General features: G+C 46.6%; 1 protein-coding gene across 1 annotated transcript in view; it reads right to left on the bottom strand.

Annotated features, from left to right (window-relative positions):
• The window catches only part of LOC138164912 (TM2 domain-containing protein 1-like), a 40646-nt gene extending 18015 nt beyond the window's left edge, over window positions 1–22631 (bottom strand). The window contains exons 1-4 of the mRNA XM_069092870.1: window positions 22462–22631; window positions 18367–18440; window positions 7368–7476; window positions 3985–4076 (exon numbers count right to left, since the gene is read on the bottom strand). Coding sequence (XP_068948971.1) covers window positions 3985–4076; window positions 7368–7476; window positions 18367–18440; window positions 22462–22616 — 430 coding nt within the window. The 5' untranslated portion in view covers window positions 22617–22631. The remainder of the gene's footprint in view (window positions 1–3984; window positions 4077–7367; window positions 7477–18366; window positions 18441–22461) is intronic.
• Window positions 22632–23024: the final 393 nt, after the last annotated feature.

The following is a 23024-nucleotide window of genomic DNA, read 5'->3' as shown; positions in this document are numbered from 1 at the left end:
CAAGCTCTAAAAAGATCTTAAAAGTCAAGAATGGGTCAAATTTAGTAATATGAGATTTTAAAAATAAATCTAAAATTCTATATTTGGTTTCAAAAAAGAGACACTGTGATGCAATGTTTTGGAAAAGGGTATCATCATCTTCCACCTCTGTAAGGTGAGGGGTGTGCATAAGTCATTCAAAGCTATAATCTCAGAGATCATGCCAACTTCCCTCTCCCTCACCCAGCATGTCTAATCAGCTGTCAGATTCCATCCGTCCGCTCTCTCTGAACATCATCTCTTGCTTTCTTCACCTCCTCCTTTCACTTTAGGATCTTATCTCTTCTAATCTAGAGAATCAGAAAAATCACCTGTAAGGGTTATGGGATTTAAAGATCTTCCATGCCCCGTTGGACTTGCTGACGTAGCAGGAAGGGGCGGAGCAAGAGGAAGCGGAAGCCAAGCTAGCGTTCCTTCGGTGGCTGGCGGTGGTGGTGACGGCGGCAGCAGCAGAGGCAGTGGCAGCGCGAAGCCCTTTTTGAGTTAGAACTGCTAAGGACTTTCTGCTAAGGACTCCTGCTGAGGACTGCCAGGGGCCGGAGCTGCTGGGAGCGCTCTTCCAGGACGCTGGGTGGTTGCTGTGAGTGGGGAGAGGAGGACCTTTGCCTGAGGTAGCCTGTTCTGTTTTAAAGGCTTGAAAATGTGGGTGCTTTCTACTTTATCTACCTGTGCCAATGTCATAACTACTCTGATGGCTTTCACTTTCTGGTTTTGGGACTCAGTCTTTTGGTATCTTAATAAATTTTCTAGTTTATTTCCTCATATGGCAAACATGACGTATTTTCTAATGGATAATTATATCAGCATATTTGTAATCTCTATAGGCATTGTGAATATGGCATTGCTGATACATCACCTAACTGTTCTTCCTACCTCCAGCCCGACTGTCTCCAACCCATCCTTCAACTGATGTCCAAGTGATCCCTCCCTGCCAAAAACCTTTCAGTGGTTTCCTACTGCCTACAGAAAAATGTATAAAAGCCTAAGCCTTGAATTCAAAGATTTTCACAATCTGGCTCCAGTCTGTATTTCCACACTTATCTCATGTAGTCTAGGTTCCAGCCAAGTCAACTTATTTCATTTTTGCATAGTTTTCCATTAGAAAATTTTTCCATACCACAAATCTAAATCTGTAGCTTTACAAAATTCTCCATTCATAGATCTGCCCTCTGGGACCAAACAGGACAACACAACAGCTCTTCAGCTGTGTTTGTGGAATGAATGAACGAATGAAAGAAGATTTATTAAGCATTTGCTATGTTCAAAGCACTGTTCTAAGTGCTGTGGGGACAAAAAAGTCAGACGGTCCCTGCTCTCCAGGAGTTCACAGACATGGGGGAGAGAACAAAGATGGGGAGTTCTAACTATAAGTCAGATGGAAAAGTCCCACAGTCCTTAGGGTTCAACAGCAAAGCAGATGGTAATAAGGTCCCTTCTTTAGTGTCATTTCCACTGACAAAATCCTATCGGTTTCTGATGGTGAGTGATGTGACAGGGTCAAGCACTTGCTTCTCTGGTCTCCAGTAGCTGTGGCTGTAGCCCCTGCTTTGGGGGCAAGGATGGAGGGTACTGACCTGTCCGGTACAAGCCACCTCCTACCTTTCCCTTAGCGAGGCTGACCTGTCTGCCCTGTGGGTGGCAGCTTGTGAGGACAGCTGACCTCTTCTCCATAGGAGTTCTTTCCCTGGATAATGGCTGTGAGGGCTAGGCTAGAAGCAGGACCACTGGAATGGGGGGAACTGCCACACCCAGGACTCTCAGGATTTTCTATGCCTGCTGATGGAAGGAGGTCAGTAGTTGTTGCTGGTGGTCATGGAGAAAGGAGGCCCCCTTCTCCACAATGACTTTCCCCCTCACTGATGGCTACCAGGGATGGCTTGGTAGCTGGTCTGGGGGCACTGCTATTCCCAAGGCAGTGGGTTCAGTGTCCAGTCCTAGGCTGCCTCCATTGGTGGTCTAAGGGGAGGTGGTGGTAGTGGTGGTAGTCTGACTCAATTGGCTCATGGTCTTTCTCTCCCAGCTCCCTCCCAGCTCTTTGTTGTACTCACAGGATCAAAGACCCTAGAAGGATCTTAGGGTCCATCTGATCTTATGCCCTCCTTTTCTAGATGAGGAGACAGGACCAGAAAGGTGAGGTCTCTCATACTGTGGCAGAGCCCAGGTCTCAACCTCAGTTCCTGCAGCCTTTCCTCTGTAGCATAGTGCCTTTAGTGCCAAATTCATTGTTCTCTTATTTTAAGATAGGTATCAGCCATGACCTTGGTCCAGGCTTTCGTTGTCTCCAACCTGAATTAATGCAATGGCTTACATCAAGTCTCTCCCCGCTTCAGTGCAGCCCCCACAGGGATTCTAAGTCTGACCACATCATGCTCTTCCTCCAGAAACTGCAGTGGCTTCCTGCTGGCCCCAAGATAACCTGTCAACTCCGTGGCTCGGTTTTGGAAGCCTGCCACAAGCCCTGAGCGGCCATTCTGTGTTACTCCCCTTTCAGCACTCGACAATCTGTCCTTTCTGTCTATTCAGCATTCTGTTTTCTGTCTCCTTACCTCCATGCCCAGAATGCCCTCACCTTTGCCTCACAGAATCCTGCACTGCTTTCAAGACACAGCTTGTGCACCTTCCCTATGAAATCCTTCCCAATCCCCCTATCTTGTGCTTATGCCCTCCCCCCATCTACCTCACTCTGAATGTCCTGTACTTCATTCATGTTTATTCTGTGTAGACTGACCCTTTAGGAGGTGACAAGAGGCAGCATGGCTTAGTGGTCAGGAAGGCGGCCTCAGAGCCAGCAAGACCCAGGCTCAAGTTACACCTCTGACCCAGAATGGCTGTGTGACCCCAGCAAAGTCACAGCCTCTCAGTGCTTTAGGCAAATCATCAAACTCCAGCTTGCACAGAAGGTGGCACCCGGATGGAAAGAATTTCCTCCCTCAAGAATCATCAGGATAGGGCTGGTTAGGTGGTACAGTGAATAGAGCAACGGCCCTGGAGTCAGGAGGTCCTGAGTTCAAATCCAGCCTCAGACACTTAACACACACACACAAAAACAAGCCATGTGACCCTGGGCAAGTCACTTAACCCCAACTGCCTTCCAAAAAGCAAAAAAAAAAAAAATACAAAAGAATCATCAGGGTAGAGATGAAAAGTGAACCCATGGAAGCTGATGAAATCACCAAGGAAAAGAGGACAGAGTCTGGGGGACCCCAGCGTCAGTGAGCACAGCATAGTGAAGACACAGCAAAGGAGGCTGAGAAAGAGCAGTCAGACAGGTAAGAGGAGAACCACGTGACACGGAATTCTGGGGAGAAGAGAATCTCAAGGAAAAGAGAAGGATCCTCAGGGTCAAAGACTACACAGAGGTTGAGAGAATAAACACCAAGCAAAGGCCCGCAAGGCAGGCCACCAAGAGCTCAAGGGTAACGGTGGAGAGCATGGCCCCATGGAAGAACGAGGTCATGAACCAGAGTGCCAGGGGAGAAGAGCCTGCCTCCTCCTGCTCCAGTCATTCCCCTGAAACCAGCCTGGCTCACAGGGTCATAAATCCCAAGATTCCAGGAGCCAGAGCTGGGGACTCCAAAAGGGCCAAAGGGCAGTGGTCCCTCGAGCTCCACAGCCCGCAGCAGATGGAGGAAAGGGAGGGGACAGTGGCCATCTGGAGCGAGGGCTGTCTCTAAGTCAGCATTTCTAAGCAGAGAACTTCCTGCGTTCCATCTATCCCTAAAAGCATTCCACGAAAGTGAAAACCCAGCTCTGCGAGGAAACAGACGCGCTCTGCAGATGCGGGATGGCCAAGGAATGCGGGCTCTGTTCTTCCTACAGATGTCTCGCCACTAGATCCAAAGCAGCATATGGAACACTGAACATTTAGAAGAATCGAGAGATCATCTAAAAGAAAAGATCTACATACACAGAGAACTGTCATGTTTCCCGAGGGGGCGTACTCACCTAAAGCAGGGTATCCCAGGTAAAACCTGTCTGCTCCTAACCAGCCAAGGAACAGCGAGAGAGCAACTGCTACCCGGTAGGAATAGCCATTTCTGAAGGAAAATGAAAACCAAGATTCAAAGACTAATACTTCCAAGAAGTAAATGGCATTTTAAAATCATATTGTTAAATACTATAATTAAAATAGTCTGTGAGTCAAAATAAACTGGGTTTTAGTTAAATAAAAGTATTTTAACTACTTGACCCATTTCTAAAAGCAGATTCTTATTTGTAAGCTGGAAATGCATGCTTTTAAATGTGACTCAACCAAAATAGAACATAGCACACCATGCACACAGTAGGTCATTAATAAAAAAAATTCTGGTGAAATTGAGTGACAGTTATCATTTAGTTATACATACGGTTATAATTTAATAGTAATTAACAATGGCAGGTAAAGATAAAATCCCAATACAACATCTGGCTTTGGCATAGCAAAGGTCTCCTTTTGTTCACAGAACGAGCCTGTGCCAATCACTGGATTCCCTCCTCTCACTCCCAATCCCCGCCATATTCTCTCTCCCCATATAACAGCCAATTACTGACTCAGGTCTCCTTCTGCCCTTCTCCAAAGCTGCCTGTATCACCTCCTTTTGCCCTCTGGTCTCTCCACCAACGTCCCATATCCAGGCCTTTCCTACTCTCCCAGGGCCTTGCTCCAGCAGCTGGCCTCCTTTCCCTTCATCTTCAATCTCTCCCTCTTAATGGTGCCTTTCCATTACCCTACAACTATGCTCAGAGCATCTCAAAGCTTAAAAAAAAAATGACTCTTCCCTTGATCTTTCTATTCCATCTGACTTCTCCCTCCTCTGTCTCTTCCCTTCTTCTGATAAACTTGAAAATCTAAACTATATCCAATGTTGCCAATGTCCTCAACCCCTTACAATAAAGCTCTGACATTCAGTCTACACCATGAAACTGTACTCTCCAATAACATCAAGAAATCCAATGGCCTTTTCTCAGCATCCACCTTCCTTGATCTTCCCCCAGTATTTGACACTCAGCTGACAGTGTCCCATCTATCTGTATTCATCCCAAGGCTTCTGTCATTTCTGGGATTAGCTATCCTTCCTACCCCTGGGACTGCTAAAAACAGGATGAGGAGGCCTTGTGGTCCAGTAAGAAAGGGTGTGTGATGACACAGGACATTTGAAAGCTCTGTAAGTTCCAAAGCATTTTCCTCATAACAACCACAGCACAGAAGGAGGGTCAGAAGCTGGGACCACCTAGTCCAGCCTGTAAGTGTTTGAGAATCACACAACACAGCCAAAGACCACCTCCAGTGACTACACTACACCACATTCAGAGGAAGCTTATTCCACTTTTTACAGCAACACATCCTGCCATTTAGGCAACACAAGGGTAGCCTCACCTCTGCACAGGAAGAAACAGAGGCACAGAGACATCACATGACAACAAAGGAGAGGATTCAGGACTTGGAGCCCGAGCACTTGGGCTCACCTGCCAGATTGGCTGCTCCCTGCTGCCTACATGGTCTGGAAGAAGCCCCGTCACTTCCTGGGCCTCTTCTCCCATCTGTGTCAAAGGAGGGAGACAACTCCAGAGGTCCCCTGATGACCCTAGGACCTTACCCAAGAAGATGCAGCTAAAAAGTGAATCCAAAGTGGATGAGGAAACCTCAAAAGCCAGGTGAGTACTCAGTGGAGGTCCTCCATGTGACAGAATGCCCATTCACTGGGATGGGTGGTAGAGAGGACTTTTCTGAGGGTATGGCTGGCTCCAAAAGTTCTTCCAGTGCATGCCATATACAGAACAAAAGTTCATGTTTCCTGATGGGCCAATACTCTTCTTGTTATGTCATATTAGACATTTTCTCATGATACCTTGGATCTGATTGTCAGGACAGCTGTTTAATTAAAGTCAACCAGAAAATAAGAGAAAGACCTTGCTTTTTGCAGAGGGGGGAAGGGGAGGATTCTGCAGGTGTGCTAAAGAGCTGACTTCAGCTTCTAAGTAGTGGAGGTAGGAAGGCGCCAAGTGAAAGTATCTATGATCTAGTACCCGCTACTAACAAGAGAAAAGCCAAGCAGAATCCAAATAAAACGTCATTAACATGCTTTTGCTCCGAGGAACACAGTGCCAGGTCCCTGAACCAGAGCCTTCTGAGGCAGCCATCCTGGACATGGGGCTGGACTCATATTTTCCATCACGGACACTTACTTTAAGAAATTTTTTTCATGAAAAACTGTCCAAAGTGCCCATCAATTGGGGAACGGCTGAACAAGCTGGGGTACATGAATGTAATGGAACACCGCTATTCCAGAAGAAACGATGAGCAGGTGGACTTCAGAAAAGTCTGGAAAGATTCATATGAACTGATGCTGAGTGAAATGAACAGAACCAGATCATCGTACACGACAACAGCCACAATGTTCGATGACTGGCTTTGATAGACTTGGCTCTTCTCAGCAATGCAAGGATCTAAGAAACTCCAAAAGACACATGATGGAAAATGCCATCCCCATACAGAGAAATAACTAGGGAGTCTGAATGCAGATCAGAGCAGACTATCTGCTCTCTCTCTTTTTTCGTTTGGTCTTTTCCTCCTCGGGGTTTCTCCCTTTCATTCTAATTCTTCTTTACAACATGACAATTATGAAAATAAGTTTAATAAGAATATATATGTAGAGCCTTTCTTTATCAGATTGCATGCTGTCTTAGGGAGGGGTGGGGAGGAGAGTGGCGGAGAAAATCTATAACTCAAAAGCTTATGGAAGTGAATGTTGAAAAATTAAATGTAATTAATTAATTTTAAAAAAAGAAAAGCATCCAAAGGCACTAAACATTCAGCAGAACTCGAGCAAAACTTCACTAAACTGACCATTTTCACTTTTAAACTGGATTCTCTCTTTGGTTCATTCATACAATTCATAAAAGGACAATTTGCATTTCAATCACTGAAGTTATTTTGCACAAAGGAGTCTGGAAAAGTCCCTCAGTGCAATGTGAAGAGTAGGCATTAGAAGTTGACTCTGTAGAAATGAGTTCAAATCCTAGCTCTACCCCTGTGACTATGGCCAGGCCCCTTACCCCACTGGGCCTCATGTCTCTCATCTGTAAAATGAGAGGGTCCATTCCAGCTCCCCAGCCAGGATTCCATGACCTTCAGTCACCTTGCCTCCTTGTCCCTTGGATTTCCCCTGCGAGAATGAGGAGTTTAGACCAAATTACTTTTGGGGGAGCTTTGAGTGCTAAATGTATGATCCTAAGTCCCATTAGTTCTACGTTTCTCCCCTAAGTTAATTCATCTTCTCTATGCAATCAAGATGTAATTATTAATCAATTAATTTTGAAATGAAAACTCAGGCAAACGTTTTACTTACACATTACGGCAAGGTATGGTCTTGAAAAAACCAACTTCATTTCCAGTAAAATGGGTTTCATTGCCGCTAAAATCCTTACAAGTTATGTTGGGTGCTGGGTAACATGATGCTAAAGGAAGAAAAAGTCAAGAAACAATTATCTTTCCTACAAGCAAACGGGCTTTGTAATGACACAACAATCTTACTCAAAAGTCTACAGAAGGGCAAATATGTCCCCAAACAAGTGAAGAGGTTCTTCCTGAAGACCACCGGGCGGTTGGTCATATGGTGATGGTTTAGTTATGAAATGAACACTCTAAGATATTCAAATTGGCCAAAATTTATCTAGTACCTACTGTGTACAAGCCACTATGCTACCAAAGTGAGGATAAGGAGTTCCCTAAAGAGGTCCCAGACACTTAGATTCACACTACTTGGAATTATGATTATGTAAAATATGGTCACTGGTTCCAGCCCAGTGGAAATATGCAGTGTAGCCAATCATGGCATTCGTTATTCCAACTAATCTGAACCTTGGACCTCACTGTACCCCTTCCTTTAAGGAGTTTACATTCTACAAGGACAGAGGTTCTTAACCTGGGGTCTGTGAACTTGGCAGGGAAAAAAGTGACATCTTCATTTCACTCTAACTGGATTCCTTTGTCATCCTCCATATTTTATCTAATGCATTTAAAAATAGGATTCTGATGGACTTCATAATAATCTGGAGAGACTTATATAAACTGATGTTAAGTGAGGAGAACAGAACCAGGAGAACTTTGCACACAATCACAGACACAACATATGTGTGACGACCAACTTTGATTGAATGGGCTCCTCTCAGCAATGCAAGGTTATAAGACAACTCCAAAAGACTCATGATGGAGAGAGAGAGCCACATCCAGAGAAAGAACTACAGAGTTTGAATGCAGATTGAAGCAAACTACTGGCTCTCTTTCATTTTTTTGTTTTGTTTTGTTTCCTCTTTCCCACTGTTCATTCCATCGGTCATAATCCTTCTTTACAATCTGACTAATGTTCAATATGAAGGTATCTGTAGATCCTGTATTTGACTGCATGCTGCCATTTGGGGGGGGGGGCAGTAGAGAAAATTTGAAACTCAAGGCATTGTGGAACTGAATGTTGTAAATTAAAAGAAAATTAATTAATTTTTTAAAAAAGATTAAAAAGATGGATCAGAAGCTTAAAGTAAAAAGAAAAGGATTCTGACAAGAGGGCCATCAGGTCCACGTGCCCCAAAGAAGGCTAAGAATCCCTGTATTAGGAGGACATGACATGAACACAAATAAGTAAATATGTGGCCATTTGAGGTGGAAGGAGGCATTACCAAATGGAAGGACTTAAACATATCTTGTGTTAATCTGACACACTGCTAGAATGAGATCTTTTTGAAAGCACAAGAATATATACAAGCCCATTTATTAAGATCCTATTTCCCATATATTAGGTCTACACTGAATTGTAACATTAATTATAAACCAGCCTTCAACAAGTCACAGGGGGAGGGGCAGAATAGGGGTCCATAGTGATGCCTACATGTCACAGGAAGTCACATCTGGGGGTGGGCACAGTGACATCCAAGCCTATGTAAGTTTAGTCATTAACACAACTCTTTGTCCCCTTTCCTATGACTCTGCTACTGTCACTGTAAGAACAGATGGAAGTCACACAGGACTGTGGCATGTTCTGTCTCTTTCTTTTGTCAGCTCACTAGAAATAAGCCTCTCCCTGCTCAAAGGCTGATCTTAGAAAGCAAACAGCCAGGGAGGCTAGGTGGCGCAGTGAATAGAGCACCGGCCTCGGAGTCAGGAAGACCTGAGTTCAAATCCAGCCTCAGACATTTAACACAAAAAAACTAGCTGTGACCTTGGGCAAGTCACTTAACCCCAATTGCCTATCTTCCCCCTCCAAAAAAAAACAAACCAAGAAAGCAAACAGCCTACTAGGATCACGGAATCATAGAACAGACCTCAGAGGCCAACAAGTCCGATGCTATTTTATGGATGAACGGACTTGCTGAAGGACTCAGAACCACAGACCTAGAGCTGGAAGAACCTTGGAGGTCATTTAATCCAATCCCCTCATTTTAGAGAAGGAAACTAAGGCTCTCTGAGATTAAAGTCAAAGAAACAGAAAGAGTGCTGGGATCCTTGCTGACTCCAGGCCGCACCACACTGTCCCTGCACTGTTGGGATCACATCCAAAACCCTGACAACGAGACGAGCCTGGTGGGCCACTTTCATGCTCTGACACCATTTATTAAGCACCTACTATGTGCCAGGCACTGGAGATATGAAGACAAAGACAAAACAGCCCAGTTCCCCAGGCACTTAATTCTGCGCCATGAAGAGGCATCTGAGGAGGATGTTAGGCTTTTACCCAAATATTTTCAGCCCCTAGGACCTCTTTACATAAAGAGGCTTTTGAGGGAAAATGATTCGCACCTACATGAAATACTTTCTATATGTTCTCAATTTCCCTACTTCACCACTTCAGTATTCAGGAATCAATAAACAAACCTGGGTTTTTTCCTTAATCACACGCTTCCTGATATCCCAGACTGGTGACTACCCTTCATCATTCCAGTGATTTTCTGTTGTCCTACCACAACGCCCCCCGCACCTTTTCCCCAACCCCTCTGATCATCTCATTCGGGCTATCTGCTCTCACATTGTGTAACAGCAAAGGAGAAGAAGGAAAGCCCCCAACACACAGCAGGCCTCTCCCGTGAGACTGACTGACAGGAGACGAATGACTGACAGGAGCAGCCATTTGAGGCTTGCTGTTAAAGAGAGTAAGATCACAGACCCAGCAGACTAGCAAAATCTCTAGGTCTATTACACCATTGTCAGGGTAGAGCAATCTGAACTGTACTCTCCTCTACTAAGAAAGAAGACATAAGCAAGCGTACCCCGCTCCCTCCTTGGCAGAGGTGGAAGACCACAGATGGGGAATATGACCTGTACTGTCACAAGGTATTGATAGGATTCCCTGAACTGCTTCTTTCCTCTTTCTTTGAATGGCTTACAGGGTAGGAGAGCAGAACTAGATTTACAAATAAAGTGATAGAAAAAAAAACATACAGTAACAACATTCTTTCAGTGTAGTACTTGTACAGAATGTAGGGGGGAAGCCTCGGTTGTGCCTTCTCTCCCGAGGGATTCCTGATAGCTACTGTAGCTGCACCCTAAGAGGACATGGCAACACAGTCTCAAGAAAGCTTGTCTGTGACAAGCTCAAGTCCCTTTTCTGGGTCATAACTGAGAGCTCGGAGTCCTTTGGCCAGAATACCTACTATGTGCCAGGCACGATGCTAAGCACTGGGGACACAAAGGTAAAGGACGGTGCTTGTTCTAAAGGAGCTCCCCACCTAAAGGGAAAGGCAACACACAAGTAACTACGTACAGGTACATGTCACATGCAGGATAAATCGGAAATAATCAGCTTACAGCCCACCAGCCTAAAAAACGCAACTGCTTTTCTCCAAAAGTAGCCACACAAAGCCACCGCCACGTATCTGTGGTCTCTTCCTGGAGTCTACAAGCCAGTGACAAGAAGGCAGCACCTGCTGCACAAACACTGAGATGATTTGCTCCACTAGGGGTTAGGACCCGGTCGATCCTAAAGAACAGAAATTCATTCTGTTTCCAAAAGAGAAAAGCCCACCCTGTTTCTGAGCTGGGAGGAGGGTGGCTCTGCTCTCTCTCCCCCTGCAGAGTTCGCTGTTCTGTGGTTCTTGGTCTCAACGAGCTGGGGGCAGGAGGACTCAGAGGGAAGAACTAATGGTCACAATGGGTGAGGCCGGGCCTCCATCTACCACCGAGCTGCCTGTACTTTCCAAGATCCAGCCTCTAGCAGAAGAGCCCACAGCCTGATAACTGTAGATCTTATTTACATCACTATTTTTCAAGTTCCTGCTTTCTGCTCTGTGTGCTTTTACTAATCAGAAAGTAGGTGACAAACCCCTGTACTCTAGGAAGTTGGGAGCTCTGGAAAGCAAGACAAATAGGGCACGTGAGATGCTAGACTGGCTGATGATACAAGGCCACAACAGGTACCCAGAAGAGTTCTGACTCTGGGTGTGCCAAGGGAAGAGGCAATGGTCAGTTGCTAGCAGTGCCATTGCAGGGAACACCCAGATCCATAAGAACACTGATCCATTTAACTACTGACTGAACTGTCAAGTCCCATTTCGAGGATTTCACCCAAATCAATCCAACAAGCATTTACATTCCTGGGGACACAGAAATGGACCAAAACAGACCCTGTCTTCAAGGAATTCAGATTGCACTGGGGCAGAAGGTGGGAAGGAGACACCACACACTTCAATACAGAAACTATACAAAGTAACATCCGAGCTCTCAGTTATGACCCAGAAAAGGGACTTGAGCTTGTCACAGACTATATTCTTGAGACTGCTGCCATGTCCTGCTAGGGTAGCGCTACAGTGGCTATCAGGAATCCCTCAGGAGAGAAATGGAAACACAACAGAGAAGTTCCCTTCCTTAAAGTCAGGCAGCATTTCATCTGGTGGGAATTAGAAACAAACTGGAATGGCCCCAAGATGTCAGATAACCCTCAGGATGAGCTCGATTCAGACTCAGCCTGATCTCAATCAGTAACGAGGCAAAGGCTGCACTCTACAAGCCCCTATGCAAATGCAAGGAAGGCCTGGTTTACATTTAGGATTTTTTTGTTGTGTTTTGTTTCTTCAACATCTACATTTTCTAATGAAAACAAAAACTGGAGACATATCAAGTTCCAGAAGCTGCCCCTAGTTTTTAAAATATCCCCTCTACTAAAGGCTGCTTCTCCACCTGTAAGACAAGAAGAGTGGACGAGATTGTCTTAGGGCCCCTGCCAGCTCTGAAATTCTATGGTTCTACGACTTCCCCACAGAGGAAAGCGGGGCCTAGAAGCCGGGTCCTAGCAGGCCTCATGAGAAGCCAAAGGGCTTTGGGGGGCAGACTCAGGAGTACAATCAAGTTTTACTTTTAGGCCCAGGAGTACCTTGGAGGCAGACCCATTCCTAGATCATCAGTGTTGAGCATTTCCTCCCCAAAAATGGCAACTGCAACACATCAGGGTTTGATCTGTTTGCTGATTATCTAGACTGAAAAGTGTTCATGATGCAAATTAAGCTAACCATGTGTGTGCAGAATGGCGGGGTATGCCTGAGCTCAGCAGGAGGGCAGGAGGAGGCTGCAGGGATGAGCCTGGTGGCAGTAATGACCAGCTCACAGTGGTAACAATGTCTGGCATCTCTCTGGTACTCTCAGGTCTACTTTCCGCCCTCTCTCTTTTGGGCAAATACCCTTGTGTAGGTCTGAACACAAACCACAGGCCCTCTCCCCATCACCTCAGCCATTAAGTGCCTGGTACAGACTGTCACTGAGGCTTACAGCTTCATTCCTACAATTCTCAACTGGCTCTTTCCTGACAGATCTAGAGAGCCATGTACACAGTGCTGGGGGATAGGAGGGAGAGAGGAAGGGGGCAGAGACTTGAGAGTCCACCAACAGATCCTTTGTATGCTGCGCAGCAGAGCTCTATCAACCAGAACTTCCAAAACAGACATATCTAGCTTTCAAATTCAAAGGATAGTAATGAAGATGACAGTGTAAAAAGATCTGGAAGAAGAATATCAAAGACAGTGAATAAAATATCTTTATTTGAACTGAAAGAAATCAAGGAAAACACTCACAGTAAATTTCTTATAACAACAAAAATTTAATAACAAACAATAACTACTCTTTTCAACGTATGCCTTCATAGGATTTTCATTTGAAAGAGATCTCATTTTGGGGGCTGAGTCTATATTCATCTGGACTATTAGTTCCTCCAGTGTGGGGCCTAGGTATACTCTCGATCACTTCACAGAGTGCTAAGAACACAACAGTAATTTAAGAGATACTTGCAAAATAAATGGATCTGAGAGCGATCAAAAAATCCACATTCATTTATTAAGCACCTACGGGGTATGCTCTGATAATAGCAGTAACTAGCACAGGTACTGAAGACACAAATACAAAGTATACAACTACAGAACATATCTACATTATGAGTGATGCCAGTTGCTTCTAACTTCACCATTTTTTATTAGATTTTGCAATATTTCCCTACCCAAAAAGCCCATGATTTTAAAATTGCTTTTTCTCCTTGGATCCTTGGGAGCCAGTCTAGTTTGAAACAAAGTTGAAAGTTAACTCTGGTCAAAATCTGCTGCAAAATAATTCTCAACTGCTTCCTACACAACTTCTGGCAGTTGGGGGTGCAGGCTCTCGTGCTGCCTGGGAGCGGCTCTTACCTCCTTCACTGAGGATTCATCTCAGGCAATCTCTGACCAGCAAACACAACCATTCCCCAAGTGGAAAAACCCACTTCTTTTCTTACAGAGCCTCTCTTTACAACACAGATTGGTAAACCCTCTCCTCCGAGAATATTTTCCTGATTAGCCCTAAAAGCATTTCCTGATTATCTGCATGTCTTCAGTCAAGTATTAATTGTTCTTGAAAAGATTACCCACAGTGCTCAATTTGTAGGCAGAGCCCATACACCTGCTTCAGCTCCTATCAAGCTCATCACGAGCACCAGTTCAGTGTTGGGCCTACAAGGCTGAACTCAGAGTCCGGGTGCTCAGGCTGGAATCCCTGCACTTCCTGGCCTTCCACAGCCCCTCCAGCCCTTCTGGCTGCAGATGCTCCTCCCTCACTCAGCAGAATTCCATCACAGGCTCCAGCCAGCAAGGCTTAATGTTCAGTGTCCTTGGGGACCTGATGGTTTCACTGGCCTAAGGCACAACAAGGAAGGACACTATCACCATCAACCCCACAGCTGGCAGTGCAGGAAGATCTGAATCCATAGCCTCACAAAACGAGAGCTAGAAGGGGCTTTGGCAGCTGCCTCCACCCAGGAATGCCAGCACTTTACAGAAGAGGAGACTGGCCCATACAGGCAAAGTCAATCAGTCTGTCAGTTAACATTTATTACTGGCCTCTGATATGTCAGGGACCATGCTAACCTGGAGACTCAAGAAAAGGTAGAAGGGGCTGGGATTCGAACCTGGGCCCTCTGACTCCAAACAAGACACACTCAGGATAATAGAGGGGATGGGTGTATGGATGTGGATGTGTGTGAAAGCAACAGTCCCAAGTAGATCCCTGCTTTCAACCCCAATGCTCTCCTCCTCAGGACACAAATGGAGAAATACCAGTCTAGACAGAGTCTACATGCCAGAGGACCCCAAGAAATGGCAAGAGGCGGATGCCCAGTAAATACATGGACAGAGCAGGGAGGACCAGAAAGGGAGCAGCTACTTAACAGAGGAGACGAGCAGTCAATAGGACAGCCAAGAATGACTCAAGAATGGAGTTTCCCAGGGTTGGGCAGACTCTCTTCATTGGCCAGGTGTGAAAGGCCCAGATAACCTGGCTCCTGCACTTCCCAGTCTCCGTCACAGACAAATGGGACCTACCTCTTCCCAGACTTCAATATGCCGTCTCCAGCCTCCATGCCTTTGGGAAGGCTGTTCTCCAGACCTGCCATACACTCCCTCTCCCTGTTCAACATCTTCCTTCTGGGCTCAGCTCAAGAGCCAACCCTCCCTCCCCCTTTTAGGTTGTCCCTCACCCCCAACTGAAAGAATTCTCCCACCCACACACCTTTGTTTACAGCGCACTCTGGCCACTTCCTCTGCCTCAATCATGCTCTAAGCTGAATTTTATTTGGTCCCATAAGCTCTGCAGGGCAAGGCTGTGTGCCACACTTCAGCTCTATTTCCCCATCAGCCACTGCAATTCTTTTCAAGTAGCAGAAATTCTTTTCTTCTTTTCAAGTAACAGAAACAATATATGGAATCTAATCAAATTTATGGAAACAGGGGCCATAATTGCACTGGATTAAGCAGGCCTATATGGGTTATGCCCACACTTGGAGGCCAGACCAATCAGAACCCAGATGCCCTTGAGGATTAATGCCCATGGGGGCAGCAACACCACTGGAGGGGAACACTGGAGAAAATACATGACTACCATGTAGGTAAATTGGAGTATGCTCAATGTTTCTTTGATTAATAAATAATTTTCAGGGTTCTTTCATATGGCCAGCTCCCACAGGGCACAGAAAACAAGACTCACTTTCCACATATTTTCAGTCATCTTGCAATGTACCTGCAGTTATTTCTGTTTCTGTAGTAGAACATCACTCATTCAGACTCCTCCCCCCTCCCCCCACCCTATCCTCTTTACCAAATTGAGAATATATTCAAACTCAGGTCTTTCTGTCTCCAAGACCAGCACTCTACTGACTTCAGCACCTAGCTGCCTGTTAAATTTAAGACTTTCAAAGGCAAACCACAAATTCTGCAAGCAACCAGGAGAAAGACCTTTAAATAAAAAGAAAATGAAATGAAAGTACCATGGCTATTCTACACCTACCAGAAACTGGAAAGGAATGGAGTCATGTTCCAAAGAACAAAGGAGTTCCAGATTCAAACCAAGGTGACAGACACACCCTGCAAACTTGAATGTGAACATCAATGAAAGAAGATCAACATTCAGTAAAAGAGAAGCAGCTGAAGCCTTCTAACCCACCCCCCAAGTACAAGAAACAAAAATGAAGACTTTTACAAACATCGCAGCCAAAAGGAACAGAACAGCAACCAAAGAGAGCATGAGGAAAGGGACTACCCCATGAAGAAAGGGGGAAACTAGACTAGCGTGGCAAAGCCACAACTGATTTCTTTCTAAAAGCACTAACAGAGAAGGTGAACAGAGTTTAAAGGATAGAACTAAAGGTGGAGAAGAGACCTACAAGACCACAGACTAACCCTCCTAATACCCAAGAGTTTTCTGTTTAGTTTTGTTTTAGTTTTTTGTGTTTGGGAGACAAAACTATTGAATAAGAGAGCATTAAAAGGGGAGAGCGGAGGAAGATAAATGGGAATGTGTGACTGCATCTGGATCAAGTCAATGGTAAATACTGATAGAAAACTAACTCCAGTAACAGCTCAGGAAAAAGAGGGCCTACAGGAGAATGGATGAGGTGGAGGTGAAGGGGGAAGGGATGGAGGTTAAAATGGGGGGGGGGGGGGAATCTCAATTCAGTGTTGGAAAGGGATCCCGATGAAGGACATCCCTGTAGGGTAGAAAGATGTTCTGGGATAAGAAATGGAAACCTTACAATGGGTTTAATTTATAGGGATTTGGTGCTCAAAGACCACTCTTTGAAGAGGTGTGATGCCTCAGTAGACAGCATACTTCCTCAAAAGAAACAAAAATAAGAGGGGATGGGAGGCAGAGATTCAGAAAGATTTCATGACAAATGGGCAAAGAAAATACCATGAGGGCAGGGTACAGTAATTCACAACACAGATACACAGGAAATATCTGCCAGGAGGCAATATTCTATTCTCTCTATCTCCCATAGCAACTGATACTTCTAAGAGCCAGGCACAAAGAAAGGGGAGAGGGAACAAGATAACAAATATAAAAATACTTTGTAACAACAAAGTATCTTTTGAGAAGAGGTAACAAAGTATTTGAGAAGCTTTAATTCCAAGAGGCACAGAGACTAAAGAGAAAATAAATACAAGAAGTCTGAATCACAGAAAAAAAGTCTAGAATAGAAAGGGAAGAGAACAAGGGAAGTCTTCTTAGAAAAAAAAGGAGTTGAAGAGGCCAACACGAGGATTAGATTAAACTGAGATGATGGAAAAGCAAGAGAATTGGGTAACCAGGTAAGAGAAAATGCTTCATTGGAAATAAGGGAATCTGGATTCAAGTCCATGCTCTGCTGCTCCACACAACCAACCTGACAAAGGAAAAGTCCCTCCTGCAGGTCTGTTTGTTCAACAGTAAAATGAGGGCTGAGGTGGCTCCTTTGAGCCTAAATACCATCTCCTCCAGGAAGCCTTTCCTGATGCCCTCAGGCAGATAGGAGCTTTCCTTCCTCAGATCCTGCACTGACCTGGCCCTCCCAGGCCTGTAGTACATCCCACATAGTCTTAGCTGTCATTCTATCAGGTTTTAAATTCAATGGCAGACATATTTCTAATCCCTAAAATACCTAACCCTTAAGACAAGATAAAATAAGGGTAATAATGAACAAGACAGCCTAGAGATTTAATGGCCTTACACAATTTAAAAATTTCTCCCTAGCTATTATCAGTGATCTGCACAAAGAAGGAGCTAAATAAACGTATACAAAATTGAATTTTCAGGTACAAAGATAAATATGGACCTAATCCTTGACACAATTAAATGCATAACTACAATTTTATTTTTAAAATTGTATTGGCCCATTCATATCCATAAATGTTTAGTGAATTAGATTAATCATGTATGATACTTCTGTACTAAACCTAACAGCTGAACTACATTAAGGACACCTCAAAAGGATGTTTCTTTTATTATTCTGTCCAGATCCAAAATAAACAGGTGCCAGAAAAAAGAATTAACATAGACACAATCTATTTTATTAGTCAAGAAAAATTATTTTGATGTAACTTGTAAACAATGGAACACACGACTACTTCAGACCACACTAATAATAAGAGATCATCTAGTCTGAAACAAAAATCCCATCCACCACCTCTCCTAGAAGCAATCAGCCAGCCTCTAACCTCTTACTGAAGAAGGCTCTTCATGGGCAGCCTCCCAAGGCAGTCCATGTCACTCTGGGGCAGCTCTAAAATTCTGTGATTTTACCTTATATTGAACCGTCTCCTTGTAACTCCCACCCAGTGGTCTAAACCCTGACCTCTGGTTAAGAACCAGCTCAATCTCTCCTCCACAAGACAGCACCTCAAATACTCGAATGCAGAGATCGGGTCCCCTTTAAGTCTCCCTTTGCTCAGGCTAAGCTTGCCTGGATCTCTGAACCAAACCTCACAAGGCATGTCTTATAGTTCCCTCATCATCCTGGTGACCCCTCAATGGGTATGGGTTGGTTTATTTGTTTTTATTCATTTCCTTGACAATATGTTTTCTGGGCATCTTACCATGAGCTGTGTAATTTGTACAGTTAACAGGTTCTTGAGTGGCCTCATTTATTTTAGGATCTTTACAAAAATATGTTAGAAGAGTTAAGGAAAATTTTGAATTGCATTTTAACACAAAGTACTGTCATATTAATAATAAATTTCTAATACAATACAAGCATACACACACTGAAAAATGAAAGAAAACAAAAAACAAAGGCACAAGCATCACTGTTAGTATCCCTAAATACCTAACCCTTAACTTAATGCAAGATAAAATAAGGGTAATAATAATGCATGAGACAGTGTATAAATCTAACAGCAAAAACCTGAGTTTCAGGATACAGAATATTAAATTCCTGAGTTTTTTCTTCTTTATTATTATTTTCTTCTTGATTCTTTTTGGGGGGAACTGAGGGAGAAGAGGAAAACTTGGTCTGGCAGGACTCCTGGCCGTGAACGGCATGACATCCAGGCCCACCGTCAGAAGTTTCTGAATCTCTTGGAGTTCATTCATCTCCTTTGGCAGCAATACCAGAGGCTTGCTAGGTCCTTTCCCCACACGGAAACAAAGACTCTCAGCCTCTGCTATCCAGACTTCAGAAAGCACCCCTCCCTGCCTTCCGCCCTATTATCTGTCGCAGCTTCCCAAACAGACATGCCCTGGCCAGCTGAAAGGCCCGATTCCTTGCCCGGACAAATGAGAGAATGGGACTCTCCAATGGCGATCTGTGTATGCGCCAGAGCTCTCTGCTAGAATACAAGCTTCTTGAGGGCAGCACCATTTCTCAGGTATTCTTTTATCTCTCCATGTGTGACTGTAATCACGTGAAAAAATCCAATTCAACTTAACAAGAATTTTTAAAGGCCTAGGAGGTGGAAAGGGGAAGAGGCAAACTTTTGTTAAGACAGCCACTAGAGGGTTCACAGCCCAGCAGGAGTGGACGACACATACACATGGAGAATCCCGTTCTTCATTCATCGAGGCCCTCCCTGAAGAGTCCAGTGGCCTGGTGTTCACACAACAGACCTAATCAACAGGGCAGCTCCCTAGTCAGACCTTTTCATAAAACCTGCTGGTACTCAGCCTTTGAAAACCCAGTGTCGCCTCCGCACAGCAGCGAGGCTTAAAGGGAAGGGAGCACAGACAGACTAAGAATTCTATCACTTGAAAGCTCTGGCAGCACTGAAGACATAAGCTTAAGGCACACGGATTTTGGCAGCGCAGGCTTCATAAATGTTTGTGGAATTTAGCTGAAGGAAAAGGAAAGCTGGAGGGAAGCTCAAAGCGCTGAGAACCAGAAAGAGTGAAAGAGACACTGAACCACAGACTGGGGCTGAAAGGGGCCGTGGAGATGCCGAAGCACGAGCCTCTGGCTTCACCGAGGAGGAACCATGGGCTGAGGAAGGGTGGCTGTTCTGGCCTGTCTTCCTACATGGTTGGTGAGGACGTGAGCAGGGCCGGGGTGCTGGGAAAACAGGTCACTTGTCCGCCACCACAGATTTGTCCTCCAGAAACAGAAGATTTGGCTGCAGAATCTCTACGGTCCTTTTCTGCTCTCAATCTGAGGTTGTTAGAAGCTCCCTCCCAGCTCGGACATCCTATGACCCAAGATTCCTCCCCGCTCTAACACTCTGAGTTCTAAGCTCCCTCCCAGCTCAGACATTCTGTGTTCTAAGTTGCCCCCTAGCTCAGACATTCTATGTCCCAGGGTCCCTCCCAGCTCGGACATCCTGTGCTCTAAAGTCTCTCCCAGCTCAGACATCCTGTGCTCTAAAGTTGATTCCAAGTCTGACAGTCTACGTCCTAAGGCTGCTTCCAGCTCAGACATTCTATGTCCTAAGGACACTCCTAGCTCGGCCATTCTGGGTCCTAAGGTCCCTCCCAGCTCAGACATTCTATAACCCAGCGTCACTCCCAGTTCTGACATTCTATGTCCTAAGGTCCTTCCCAGCTCAGACATTCTACGTCCTAAGGTCCCTCCCAGTCCCAACAGCCTGTGTCCTAAGATGGTCCCCAGATGGGACATCCTAAGTCCAAAAGTCACACCCAACTCCGACATCCTACGTCCTAAGGTCACTCCCAGCTGGGACATCCTGTGTCCTAAGGTCACTCCCAGCTGGGACATTCTCCGTCCTAGGGTCCCCTCCAGCTCCGGCATCCTGGCTCCCAAGGTCCCCACCATCTCCGGCATCCTGGATGGCATCCTTTGTCCCAAGACTGCTTCTAGCTCTGACATTCTGTGTCCGAAGGTGGCTCCCAGCTCAGACATCCTATGTCCTAAGGTCGCTCCCAGCTCGGACATCCTGTGCGCTAAGGTCCCTTCTAGCTCTGATATTCTATGCACTAAGGTCCCTTCTAGCTCAGATATTCTATGCGCTAAGGTCACTTCCAGCTCTGACATTCTGTGTCCCAAGGCCCCTCCCAGGTCAGACATTCTGTGTTCTAAGGCCCCTCCCAGGTCAGACATTCTGTGTCCTAAGGCTGACCCCAGCTCAGACATTCTGTGTTCTAAGCTTGCTCCCAGCTCGGACATTCTGTGCTCGAGGGTCTCTCCCAGCTCTGACATTCTGTGTTCTAAGGCCCCCCCCAGCTCTGACATTCTCTGCTCTAAAGTTGCTCCCAGCTCAGACATCCTATGTCCTAAGGTCGCTCCCAGCTCTAACATTCTACATTCTAATGTAGCGCCCAGCTGTGCTGTTCTCCGTCCCAGAGCTCCTCCCAGGCCTGACACTCTGTGTCCTAAGACCCTCTCCAGCTCGGACATTCTGTGTTCTAAAATGCCCTCCAGCTCAGACATTCTGTGTTCTAAGGTGCCTCCCAGCTCGGATATTCTGTGCTCTAAGCTTTCTTCCAGCTCTACTATCCTGTGTTCTAAGGTCTTTTCCAGCTCAGACATTCTGTGTTCTAAGGTCTCTCCAAGCTCGGACATTCTGTGCCCTAAGGACCCTCCCAGCTCGGACATTCTGTGTCTTAAGGTGCCTCCTAGCTCCGACATTCTGTGTTCTAAGGTTCCTTCCAGCTCTGACATTTTGTGTTCTAAGGTCCCTTCGAGTTCTGACATTCTGTGTCCTAAGGTGTCCCCCAGCTCTGACATGACAACTTCTAGGGTCCCTCCCAGCTCTGACATTATCACGTGTCCTAAGGCCCCTCCTGGCTCCGACACTCTGTGTCCTAAGGTGCCACGGAGCTCCGACATCCGACACTCCAAGGTCCCTGCCAGCTCCAAATTCCGGTACTGCACCCTGACTCCCAGCTCCGACGTTCTGTATTCGAGGTTTCCAACCAACTCGGAAGTCCTTCGCAGTGACAGCCTGTGTTCTAGGCTCCCTCCCAGCTCGGACACTCTGTGTTTCAAGGTCCACCCCAGTTCTGACATGCGGTGTTCTAGGGTCCCTTCCAGCTCCGATGCCCTGTGTCCCAAGGTTCCTCCCAGCTCCGACATCCTCTGTTCTAAGGTCCCTACCAGCTCTGACATCCTGTGTTCTAAGGTCCCTTTCAACTCTGAAACCCTGTGTTCTAAGGAGTCTCCCAGCTCTGACATTCTGAGTTCTAGATTCCCTTCCAGGTCCCAAGGCCTGTGCGCTTTTCTGTTTCTTGGGTTCCCTCCTAGCACTGATGTTATTTTCTATGTTGTGGGGGAGCTGTGATCTAGATTCCCCTTCCTCCCCTGATGTTCTAGGGTCCAGGGAGGCTCCACATTTTAGGACCCTGTCTGGTTTTGGCACGATGTTCTAGGCTCTGTGTTCTAAAGCCCCGGTTCCAGCATGGGCATTCTAGATTTACCACCCCAGCGCCAGAGCCCAACCTTCTAAGACACCCCTCCCTAGTGTTCTAGGTCCCAAGGGCTGCAGATGCTCTTTGCTCTCTAGGCTTCCCCTCCCAGCCCCCAAGTTCTAGGTTCTAGGCCACCCTTCCCCAAGGGCAGGCAGGCCTCGGCTCTAGCCCCCCCCCCCAGGGCTGGGGAGTCTCGGTTCTAGACCCCTTTCAGCACCCACGGGCGGTTCGAAGTGATGGGCTCCCCCCTCCCCCCGGAGGGCCCAGGTTCTAAGCGCCGGGTTCTAAGGTTCTAGGTGCGGGCCCCTCCACCGCGCCCCCGCCTCTACAGAGGATATTGTCCCACTCTCAGGTCCTCGCACTTGACCGTCTCGTCGCCCCCCGCGGCGGCAGCCGCTGCCCCCCACGGCCCCGCGCTCACGGTCACGGACACGAGCCACAGGACGCCCAGCAGCCCGGGGGCGGCGGCGGCCGCGGCCTCCGGGGCCGCCATGATGGAGCTGCCGCGTCACCCGTGACGCACTTCCGCTTCCGGCTCCCCTTCCGCCGGCGGCACCTCGTGAGGGGCGGGGGAACGGGACGAGCCGAGAGTTCCTTAAAGGGACCTCGGGCCGGGGGCGGGGCCGGGAGGAGGCGGGGGCGGGGCCGGGAGGAGGCGGGGGCGGGGCCCATCTGAGCCCCGCTCCCCCCTTTCCCTTACAGGGAGGCGCCGGGCAGGATCGGCCCCAGGTCCTCTGGCTTCGGGGCCTGTGCTTCTTGCCCCACTCACGGCCGCCTCCGGAGATAGCGACGAAGTCGACATAAACCGCCTGGGGCCTTTTATCCGTTAGGTGCCTAGAGGCGAGACGTGGCTGCCTGTGGGGAAACTGAGGCACGCAGTCAGCGTTGGCGATGGAGAGGG

This window comes from Petaurus breviceps, unplaced genomic scaffold (assembly GCF_028583685.1).
Source record: "Petaurus breviceps papuanus isolate PSGF00001 unplaced genomic scaffold, PetGlider_PUasm1.0 207, whole genome shotgun sequence".
NCBI lineage: Eukaryota > Metazoa > Chordata > Mammalia > Diprotodontia > Petauridae > Petaurus > Petaurus breviceps.
This window is presented reverse-complemented; position numbering and strand designations above follow the sequence as displayed.